The 12,250-nt window shown below is 45.8% G+C and overlaps 1 protein-coding gene across 12 annotated transcripts in view; it reads right to left on the bottom strand.

Annotated features, from left to right (window-relative positions):
• Window positions 1–12,250, bottom strand: part of LOC137417995 (heat shock factor protein) — a 58,331-nt gene that overhangs the window by 37,927 nt on the left and 8,154 nt on the right. For all 12 annotated transcript variants that reach the window (XM_078786061.1, XM_078786058.1, XM_078786063.1 and 9 more), the window contains 2 exons: window positions 4,148–4,256; window positions 3,564–3,691 (listed from right to left, as the gene is read on the bottom strand). In XM_078786061.1, coding sequence (XP_078642187.1) covers window positions 3,564–3,691; window positions 4,148–4,256 — 237 coding nt within the window. The remainder of the gene's footprint in view (window positions 1–3,563; window positions 3,692–4,147; window positions 4,257–12,250) is intronic.

Consider the following 12,250-nt stretch of genomic DNA (forward strand, 5'->3'; position numbering starts at 1 on the left):
TATTATGTGTTTCAGATAAGGCCATGTTTCCAATAGTTGAATCTGCGTTGCATCAATTAAATAAGAGTAGGTCCCAATCCATTCCGTCCATTTCGCGACCTCCCTCTCCAAGCGCCGCCATTACGCGCCTTGCCAGCAGCGTTCGCTCAGGCACCGCCATTGACCATGCGGTCGGCTCGAGGAAAAAGGGGGCGGAACGCCAGGAACAAGGTGTGGCCCGTCAACTAGCCGTCAAAGGCGTGGCCGGTAAGCCCCCACCAGCCAACCAGGGCTGAGGGAAGATCACCGACGGGCATGGCCTTTGTGGAGCACGGAGTGATTTTGGCTCGCGTTATAAAAGCGCGAGCGCAAAGCCCTTTTACAGACTGGAGGGGACTTGTTCAGTGGCGCTCTTGTAAACAGACTTGAGAGGACGGACTTCTTTCGGAGGACTGCGTGGAGACGTCTGATCGTAAAGGACTCATTCAGCAGCGCTTATGAAAAGGGACTATTGGGAAAGGTGCTTTATTGAAGGACTGCTTTCTATGGTACTGCGCAGAAGAACCCCCTGTAACGGGACTGATCCAGGAGCGCACATTGCGAAAGGACTCACTCGCTGACGCTGTAAGAGAACCTTGGAGAGGGTGCGTTTGGCACAGCCATACAATTATTACGTATGCTGAAGGACACCAGCCTCCCTCCCGCCCCCCCCCCCCCCCGCCATATATAAGGTCCGCTCGCGTTCCACCATACGCGGAGCTGCCTGCCGGGTTTCGCCCGCGGGACCGGAGCCTGGACCCCATCGCCTGGACCATCTACCTGGACCTTCCACCCTACCAGCTACAATCCCCGTGTGAGTGCGTATGTTTGTCTGGGGTCGTAAGTTAAGACTGTAGTTAAGCCTGCCCTGTGTCCTGCTTCTTCTTCTTCTTCCTGTACATTCTTTCCTTTCCTCTTCTTTTTGGTTTGTAAATAAATTGCCTTGTTCTTTCTTGGTTTTCCCTAATCCGATCGCATCCATCCTTTCTATCAATTGAGTACCTGTAGCACGATTAGGAACAGCTCAGAATCGGGTTAGTCATTGTTAACGGCCTGAGTCGCGGCTCGCTTCGCTTGGCGTGTCCACTAACGCGGCGGCTCGGGCGGGGCTCATTTCCTCGCTTCCTGGAAGGCGCTGGTAATTAGGTAATAGGAACAATTTGGCCTACCACCCTATCCAGCGCTGACCGGAAGTGACGTCATAGCTCCAGAACTCGGGACGGCCAGCTTAAAGGACAAGGGGATTAATCCCCCCTTGATAAGGGGAGCGCCGACCCCCGAGATCCGTAACAATATTTTATCAAATCCATACCAACTGTGCTACTGTTTGGGAATCAGTCCCATCGATTTGTCCTCTGCCTGTTGGGAGTTTCACAACACAACACAACAACCTCTCAGCCGAGTGTGTCAAGCTCTGGATTGTGTTTTTTTTTGGGTTTTTTTGTATACTGAATCGAGGCTCGTGAAAGAGCTAACATTTATTTCACAAACAAATCAACCAGACAAACAAAATATATAAAAAGAGGGAGCGGAAGACAAGATGGGGAGAGAAGAGGAAGCACACAAACACAACATTTGAGAGCTGGGAGATGTGTGGGAGGGAGAGGGCTTGGGGGGAGGAGGCGTGGGAAGGGGGGTGGGGGTGGGGGAAGTATAAAACACAAGGACACCAAGGACTTCCAGGACAGAAGTTGGTATTTCAAAAAAGTGGATTTGGGGTGAAATTAGCGGGGGTAGAAAAGATCACGGTTTTGGATGGGGGAAGATAAGAGATGGTGGTGAACAGCTGTTTTAAAGACCTGGAGGGTGGAGTGGGATTGAAGAGAGTGAGGGAGTTTGTTCCAGAGGCGGGAGAAAAGAGGAATGAAGGAGTGAAGGTGAGCAGAGAGTCTTGATTTTGGCAGTTTAACCATAAGAGGGTTGCAGGCAGATCTTGTGCGACCTGTAGGAATATTTGGGGGACAGAGCCCAGAGAGAGCTGGGGGAGCAAGGCCGGAGAGCAGTCGGTAGAAGACGGAAAGACCACCAACCTGCCTGCGGTGAGTAAGTGAAAGGCCCTCGGAGATAGCGTCATCGCGGGAGATTCCAATGAGGAAGTGTTGGTTTTGAGACCACAATTACTCACAGCTTTGCAGAGATCTGTAAGAATTAACATTTTAAACACCAATGCAAATGTTATGGTGCATCAGCATCCAGTCATACAAAAGTAGGATCAGCAGTACCTAACTTCATTTTGCCGGTCTTAGGAGCAAGACCATAAGAACGTCTCGACTCACAAAAGGAGGTTGATGAATGGACCGAATAATCTCTACACTTGTTTGTGCAAATAATCAGAGTGCACCATTTCATTCCCTGTGAACATTCACCTCGACCTCCTCTACTCTCCGATACTCCCTGTGCCTACGTTGGATGAGATACTCACGACTACTTTCCCAGAGTAACCCCTTAGGCTTAGAGGAAGGTAGCACTGGCTATAAATGTATTCTGCCACCCATCAGTTGTCCCCATTACCCCAGAAACCACCTTTGCGTGTCTTGAACAGTTTTCTCTGTCTTGAACAGTTTTATGTTGCTTTATTTATATTTATTTACTGCTGTATATTTCTCCTTCTCATGTGCCCCATTCCCCATTCCACATCCCCCCATTCTCCCCCCATTCTCCACCTCTTCCCCCCCCCCCCCCTCCCCACACACACACATTTTTTCTCCTCTCCTTTAAGTAGGCATGTCAGCACATCGTCTTGAAGCCATTGATCTGCATTCAATGACTGATGCCCTCACGTCGTTTGGGGTCGATTTGATTGTTCGCCTTTGTAAACAATACAAATGCGAGTTAAAACTAGAATGGCACTCGGTAGAGCGCACACCACAACCAGGCTAAGTAGTTTACGTTTTGTATCCCACCTATAGGCCGGATCTGGATCCGCATATCCCAAATCGAATCGGCTTGTTCTCGTCATCTAACCAACTCGCCTCACCAAGTTTTGTCCGAATCCATCCACAACTTTTTGAGATATCCTGCTATATATTGTTTTTGGTTCCCTCGCTCAATGGTGAAGAATCACTTAAGAAATTCAGGTAACCGGATCCGGATCTTCACCAAAAACGAATCAGTTTGTTTTTTGTCACACACCCATTCTGTCCACCAAGTTTCGTCCAAATCCGTCCATAACTTTTTGAGATATCCTGCTCACAGACAGACAGATAGACAAACAAAGGGACAGACAGACAGGGGTGAAAACGTAACCTCTGTCCACCTTTGGTGGTGGAGGTAATAAAAATAAATTAAAAAACAATGATTTTCCATTTTGTAAGTAAAAAGGAAAAGACAACGTTTTGGATCATCCTCAGACAATTGTAAGTATACAAATAAACCACTGAATCAGATGATAAATCCAAAACGCCCGTGACGAGTCCCATCCCTCCTTCAACACCACAAAACTCCAACTTCCTTGCTCTTCTGATTGTACGACGCACTCGATTAAAATCCTTTAATTCACAGCCTCAGAATTAGTCAAGAGAGACAGCGACTGAGTGTGCCCACACCTTACGCTTTATGTTCTCCAAGAGTTCTTCACACCCACGAACAAAATACGGATGCTGAAATTCCGTGCCGTCCTTCTCGGCCTTGAATAATCCACCTTGCTCGATCCCGACCACCTTCCGGAAACCATCTGGAAGATCCGCCGGCGGGTCACAATCACACATCTAACACCACACCAACGATGTCAAACTTCCTTTGTTTGTTACACGATAGTAATTTAAAACAAACTATGTACGCTGTGCTGGGAAGAAAACCTCACTGAACATTTTGCGAATCAATATAAAGACAGATCACGATATCCACAATTGAAAAGTAATCACTTCTGTGACACAGGCACGGAATGACGAGTTACATTCGCATCTCAAACCTTTTTGCGCCTTTGCCACGCGGAAGCAGGTGTCCACCTCACATTCTTAGCAGCGCTGGAACTCACTCTTCCAAGTGCCCACATTTTGTCTATCCGGTGCATAATAAATACACTATACTTGTGCAGATAATGACGAATTTGGATAATGTACGAATGTATTGGTGATGACAGACTCTGCAGCCTTCAGCAGGTGTACCGTCTCCTTCCTTGCATACTTACACATGTTAAGCTGTCTCACGAAGCTGGCCATATTGTTGTGCTTGAAGTATTTCGGCAGAATTTCCTTGGCAAAATGGCATTGATCAAACACGTGGAAGCTCTGTCCGTTCTACGGTAAGTAGGGAGGGAACGAGCGTCACTCAAACATGTCACACGTTGTGTATAAAGGCATGCAGCACTCACACGATCATCATTCACCACACCCACGCTTACGTAATTAATTGCCAGAGCATCTATTATGTCATTTGGCAACAGCCGCAGAAATAGCAGACACACGCTTCACGATTGGTAGGACTGAGACAGTGAGACAGGCCGGTTCAAATGAACATGCTCACACAAGTATCCGTGTTTTCATTCGCCAGGCACACGTATAACTTCCTGCTTCTATACTTTATGGGTGCTTTTTCTCTTAAATACTGAAGAGACCTTTTACATCTCTTGAACTTCGCTTTGTTATTCAAATGTGAATTCAGCACCCAAGCACAAGTGGTCGGCTAGAAAAATGCCAATGGTACCAGATGTTAGGGAGGTGTATGGGGGTCATCGCCAGGGTGGACGTAGTCTGAAAGTGGTGCAATTATATTTTGCAGAACCGTTTCCATGGTAACCACCAAAAATGACTAAATTTGTTCCAACTCGTATCGCTTTCTTATTACAGAGACTCGAAACAACTCTGGTGTTGAATGAAAGGTCTGACTGTTCTACACACAATGGTGTCGTTTATTCCTATTGTGGCGCTAATTTACATTCAATTATGACATCACAAACATGCAAAATAGTCTTTTTTAAATTTTCCCGTTTTATATATTCACTGTGTATTTTCTGGTGCATCTTTGCAGCTCATATCATGTAGATAATGACATGTAATAGCAAATATATCTAGATTATCAAAGATGTACATTGTATGGGATGTAGGGTCTGGAATATATTGATTAAGCCTTAGTTTTCATCGTAACGTTAATGGTGATTTTCCAAATGTACAACAACAACACAACAGGCATTTTAAGGCCATTTTCCCTGCAAGAGCGGGGGTTAGCCTTGCGGTCCCCATGACAATCTTCTCCATTTTGCCCTATTTTCTGTATCTCCCCTGGTTAACCCCCTTTCCCGCATTTCTTCTTCCACCATCTTTAGCCAAGTCTTTCTATGTCTTCCCCGTCCTCTACTTCCTTCTACATTCATTTCCATTACTCTTCTCAACGAGTCACTTTCATCCTTCCTCAACACATGACCAAACCATCTCAACCTGTTTCTATTCACAGCATCCATCACAGGCTCTATTCCCATCATCTTTCGCAATTCATCATTTGTCTTCTTCTCTTTCAACGATATTCCACACATCCACCGAACCATTCACATTTCCACCCTTTCCAGCCTTCGTTGCTGCTCTACGTTCATTACCCATGTCTCGCTCCCATAAATCATAACACTTCTCACACATGCAGCATGCACCTTTCCCTTCAGCTTCAACGACACTCTCCTCCTCATCAGCATGCCACTCAGTTCCCAGAACTTCTTCCATGCACATCTCACTCAAGCAACCGTTGCCGAGTCTGATCCACCTTCTCCATTCAGCATGTCTCCGAGGTAACAAAATGTTTTCACACCTTCCAGCTTCACGCCGTCTCCAAGATCCACCTCAACATTTCCTCAATCTGCAGCTCCCTCTGTGCACACCTTACATTTGAATGTAGCTGCCACACTGGTTAATGACCCTCTCAAACCACTACATTTTTGATGAACCCACTCAGCACACACTGTACATTGAATGGAATTCACTCCGACACCATTCATGCACACAGCACACAGCCACTTCCCAGTTCTTTCCACCTCACCACATGCTTTACCACTTGCCATCACCTTCGTTTTTCCGATATTCACCTTCAGACCTTTTGTCTCCATACATTCCTTCCACTTGTTCATCTTTTCCTTCAGTCCATCCATACTTTCTGCAATCAACACCAGATCATCTGCATACAATAACTCCCACGGTAAACCCCCCTTTACGTTCCGAGCCAGCACCTCCATCACAGCTACAAAAAGTAGTGGACTTAGTACCGACCCCTGATGCACTCCCACCTTCACCTCAAACTCACCACTGTTCCCATCCTTCGTCCTTACAGCTGTGCGTGCTCTTTTGCACATTGCCATCACTACTCTGATCAACCATTCCTCCACTCCTAACTTCCTCAATGCCCATGTCACTACTTCACGTGGAACCCTATCAAATGCTTTCTCCAGATCAACAAACCCAAGAATCAACTTCTTCCTCTTCTCCATGTACTTCTCCTGCAACTGCCTCACAATAAAAAGCGCGTCTGTCGGTATACCGTTTAGTATAGGTGCAGTATACCGTTTACTCCACCAGGTGAGTGCCAGGGGTATTGCCCCTATGTTTAGAATTACTAATAGTAGTAGTACGACATGTATGACTCATGTATGAAGGTCATAAATCAGATAGGATCTGGCTCTCCAAAATATATCGTTTAGGGTTCATAACTCCGATATAATTCCAATGCATCCTTTACTCTTTCCCTTTCCAGGTAAACTAGTAATATAATACAGCAGCCATGGACTCCGGCCCACTCAAGTTATTGAAACCAAAGATGTAGAAGTTTACCGTAGACCGAATAAAGTGCATCATCTGCCAAAAGGAGGATTAACAGAAACTGACACACAGCTCAACCCAAGGACTTAAATCATTCCTTGTTTCTCTAAAAATAGGGAATGATGCTGTAATATGCATCCAATATAATCGATTGGAATCATTGATACACGCCAAAGACAATAACGAACTTGCATTCATCGAGCCACAACCTCATCGACTGTGGCATAAGAACTGGTACTCATCATTTACGTCAACAACAAACTTGATGGAATTACAGTCGCCTGGTAAACCGGAAGCGGCATTGTCGTCGACAAGTCAAAGACTAAGAGGACCATATTACCAACATCATGATGGGATCCACTCAGTGTTTCAGAAGCCTTGTTGAAATTGTCACCTGGCCAATGGATAGAACATGCTGATGTAATTTATCAGTCTATTTTACGTCATCTTTGCTGATAGTATCCAAGCACCCTTCCTTTACTCGTGAAAGGATCCAACATATAAATGTTTACACTTCATCATCTAACAGGAATGCTTCTCTGCATTTTCAGCCGAAATATCCTGAGGAATGAGAGGCTGGTGGCATGTTCCTTCCTGTGACTGAAGAGCTGTACGCTATATTAATGCAGCATGGAAGAGAACAACTCCTCTTGAGGAAAAGGCTTCACCACAGTTCACTTGGATACCTGCCGCAACCTGTGTGGCAGTCAGTCTTTCTTTCAATTTTGCCACTATGTTGATTGTATCCTGAATTTCGAAGGGCTTTGCCAAAACCAAGTCCGGCTTCATTTGGTGCCCAAGATTTTGAACTTGGAAGATGTCGCTGCACCTTGTCTACAACTTGTGCTTAAGATCTTGGCGCATTTAGAGTTCCACTTTGTCCTGTGGCATGTATTGTTTCAGCAGTTCATGGTAACGATTCAGGAAGTAGTTCACATCAAAGTATTTGCCCTTTGCAAGTTCAGGTTTTATGTAAGAAACAAGTTCTTTGAATGTGGCATCATGTGCTGAACTGGTTGCTGTAGTCTGACTTGCTGGCTCCGTATATTTACTGTGACAGATTTATGGTACTGTGCTTCTAATATGACAATCTTTATGGTACCTTGCTTCCAATGTGACAATCTTTATGGTATCGTGATTCCAATGTGACAATCTTTATGGTACCTTGCTTCCAATGTGACAATCTTTATGGTACCTTGCCTCCAATATGACAATCTTTATGGTACCCTGCTTCTAATATGACAATCTTTATGGTACCTTCCCTCAAATGTGATAATCTTTATGGTACCTCGCCTCTAACGCAATCAGCTTGTTGAAGTCGCCCACCAATTCTCCTTTATAATTCAGTATCATTTCTCGCTTTGGCTCTTCTCTCAAGAGTCTTTCCGAATTTGAAAGTCGCTATCTTCACCAAAGTCCTATCTTTCTGTAAGACTTTAAGCCACAGAACAAGTACAATGTTTCAAAGTCAAATGATTCTCGAGGTTGTCTTTGACTTGTTGACGACAATGCAGCTTCCGTTTCACCAAGCGACTTTAAAACCATCAAGTTTGTTGTTGACGTAAATGATGAGTAGCAGTTCTTATGCCACAGTATATGAGGTTGTGGCTCGATGAATACAAGTTCGTTATTGTCTTTGACGTGTATCAATGATTCCAATCGATTATACTGGATGCATATTCCAGCATCCTTCCCTATTTTGAGAGCAACAAGGAATGGTTTAAGTCCTTGGATCAAGCTGTGTCTCAGTTTGTGTTAATCCTCCTTTTGGCAGATGACGCACTTTACCTCGGTCGACGGTAACCTTCCGCGTCTTTGGTTTCAATAACTTGAGTGGGCCTGAGTCCATGGCTGCTGTATTATATTACTCGTTTACCTGGAAAGAGAAAGAGTAAATGATGCATTCGAATTATATCACAGTTATGAACCGAAACAATATATTTTTGAGAGCCAGATCCGACCCGATTTGTGACCTTCATACATGACTCATACATGACGGACTGCTACTATTAGTAATTCTAAAAATCATTTGAGCCTTGTGCAGGAGACTACAGTGAAAACTAGGTCATAAGTCAGTCGTCGGACAGTCATCTTTGCTTCGATGAAACATTAAAATGTTACACATTTGGGAAAAAAATACCGTTTTGTCGTATGTGACGTCATAATAACATGCAAATCTTACTATAATTCACCAAATGTCCGTCCGTCCATCTGTCTGTCTGTCTGTCTGTCTGTCTGTCTGTTCGAAGGTACCGTAAAAACTGCTGAACCGATCGCAAAGATATTGTTACGGTTTTTAGAACCTTCACTAGTAAATTTTAGTAAATATTTCCCTTATAAATGATTCCCTGTAAATATCCCCATCAATTGAGACTGGAGGTCACGTCTCTTCAAAGCTGTCCATGAGCGCACGCTTTCGAAGTTAAGTAATCTTTCACAATTGTGTTTTTGTCATCACTGTATCTTTCTTTCGGTGTATGTACCTATTGGTGTGTCTTTAATAGGATTCTCGATGTTGATTTTTCATACCTGTGTACAGAATCGTCGGTTAGTTTGTGTCGCGTATTCTGAGGCCTAGTGTAGTAGGCTACCGTGTCCGACCTTGGCTTGAGGCTTTGTTTTTGTCTCAGCGGTTCTTCGATCGCGCTGCAATTACTTTTGGTCTCTGTTTTTCCCTGTCTTTTCACCCCATGCTTCCTTGTATTAAAATCTCAACTCAAAAAAAAAAAAACCAAAAAAATATTTCCTTCTCTGTTCTTATCCGTTTGTTCGTTCTTATTTGTTCGTTCGTTCTTCGACCACGTTGTTCGTGATCACGTGATCACGTTGTTAAAAAATGTTTAAACTGTCCCCTGAAGAACTGTATTCTGTCGTGTACTATAACACCTTTTTCTTCTTCTTCTATAAAAGGATGCTTTCGACTTGCTCACCAAATCTATTGATTCCAAAAAAAAATTCCATCTCTTACAGTGCCTCTTTCATACATTCCCTAAACTCTCCAGCACTCCACCCATCCTTCAGCATCCTCAAACGTATTTTTGACTCGAAGGTCTCAAGAAACTCATTTTGCAATAAATGTTATTTTCCCATTAATCGTACACTTTTCAAAATCCAATCTCACCCCTCCCCTCCCAATCTTCCCCATCACCCCTTCCCTCCAAAACTTCCCCATCACCCCTTCCCTCCAAAACTTCCCCATCACCCCTCCCCTTCAAGGCTTCCCCATCACCCCTCCCCTCCAAATCTACCCCCTTGCCCCTCCCCTCCAAATCTTCCCCATCACCCATTTATTTCAAATATTCCCCCTTGCCCCTCCCCTCCAAAACTTCCCCATCACCCCTTCCCTCCAAAACTTCCCCATCACCCCTCCCCTTCAAGGCTTCCCCATCACCCCTCCCCTCCAAATCTACCCCCTTGCCCCTCCCCTCCAAATCTTCCCCATCACCCATTTATTTCAAATATTCCCCCTTGCCCCTCCCCTCCAAATCTTCCCCATCACCCCTCCCCTCTAAATCTACCCCCTTGCCCCTCCCCTCCAAATCATCCCCATCACCCATCTCTTTCAAATCTCCCCCCTTGCCCCTTCCCTCCTAAACTCCCCCCACACCCCTCCCCTCCGAGACTCTTCCTCAATCCTCCCCTCCGAGACTCCCCTCTCACCCCTCCTCCTCAAAGCATCCTCCCCACTTCTTCCCCCTTCCAACTTTCACCTTCATCTCCCTCAACCTTCTGCCTTACTCTTCCCCCTCCTCAAATAACACCTCACTGCCCCTCACCCAATCACCATCAAACCTTTTGTCCATCCCATTCTTCCCTTTCTCCAAGCTATTCTGAAATCTCTGACACACCTTCAACAGCTCTCCCTACCTCTTCCTCCTCTTCCACATCTTACCCTACAGCTCCCCCCCACCCCCCCCCCCCCCCCCGTTCTGTATCCGATGCTCCCCCTTCCTCTTCTTTAACAGTATGGACCTCAAACATCCGGGGCCTTCGCTCAAACTTGACTGATCTCTCCATACAGGTTGCTTCTGCCAAACCAGACGTGATCTGCTTAACAGAAACTTTCCTCCTTCATGATGTCTCTGATTCCTTGGTATCTCTCCCAGGTTACTCCCTCCTCCGGTATGATAGACCTGAGCCTTGTCCTGGAGGTGGGGTTGCTATCTTTATAAAAAGCTCTCTTCCTCACTCGCCCTGCACTGCCCTCTCTCCACCTCACCCCCAGGAATACCTTTGGCTACGGCTTCCCCTTCGCTCCCACCTTTTGTTCAAATGTGTGTTGTACCGTCCACCAAAGAGTGATGACTCCATCGACATCTCGCTGTCTGATAATATGGACCAACTTCTATCTACCCATCCCAACTCTCTCTTCCTCATATGTGGTGATTTCAATTGTCACCATGCCAGTTGGCTGGGTGTGGGTACTTCTCTCACCAGCCATGGCTCTTCAGCAAAGGACTTCTGTGACTCACTGGGACTGACACAATCTGTCAATTTCCCGACCCGGATCTCACTCAACGGAGCATCTTCTCTTCTGGACTTGGTTATGACTAACTTCCCTGAAAATGTCTGCTGCTCTTCTTCTGCTCCAATCGGCGCATCTGGTCATGTGCTTGTTAAAGTGGACATCTCTCTGACCATTCTCAGAGAGCCTCCTCAGCGTCGACGAGTCTGGCATTTCACTCAGGCCAACTGGCACGGTCTTCAAGCAGCCATCAATCATCTGGACTGGTCTCCCATCTCTACCGCCTCTGACATCAACTCATCCTGGGAATTCTTCCAAAGTAAATTTCTCTCTTTCATGCACAGATTTATCCCATCTCGTCTTCAGTTGTCATACCCTTCCTCCCGTCCATGGTACACGGAATCTTGTGGTGAGGCTATTGCCCAGAAACAACTTGCTTTCGTCTCCTGGAAAGCTAATCCAACGGAAGGAAATCTCATTTCCTTTCACAAAGCCCGAAACAAGTGTGTGTCCACCCTCAGGAGAGCCAGGAAACAATATCTCTCCGTTCTCAGGACCGAACTCTCTCATCTGTCTCCCTCTTCCAAATCCTGGTGGAGTCTGATCAAATCTGTTTCTGGTGTTTGTTCCCCCTCCATCCCCTCCCTCACCTCAAACGGCCACACGGCTGACTCCGCACGTGAAAAAGCTGAATGCCTCAACTCTGTGTTTGCCTCTAAATCTTGTGTCCCAAACCCATCCCTCTCTGTACCCACCGTACCCAGTCGTACCCAGCTGCTCCTGGACTCTGTGTCCTTTCCTCCTGACAAGGTGGAAAAGTTTCTGTCAACCCTCGACTCTGATTCTGCAACTGGACCTGACTGGATCAGCCCACGGGTCCTAAAATCCTGTTCTTCCGCTCTTTCACTCCCTCTCTCTGTTCTCTTCACCCTCTCTTTTGCTCAAGGTCATCTTCCATCTGCTTGGAAATCTGCCAACATCACCGCTTTGCACAAAAAAGGTGCAAAAAACAGATCCCAGCAGCTACAGA

Source organism: Myxine glutinosa, chromosome 10 (genome assembly GCF_964187855.1).
Source record: "Myxine glutinosa chromosome 10, kmMyxGlut1.1, whole genome shotgun sequence".
Taxonomy (NCBI): Eukaryota; Metazoa; Chordata; class Myxini; order Myxiniformes; family Myxinidae; genus Myxine; species Myxine glutinosa.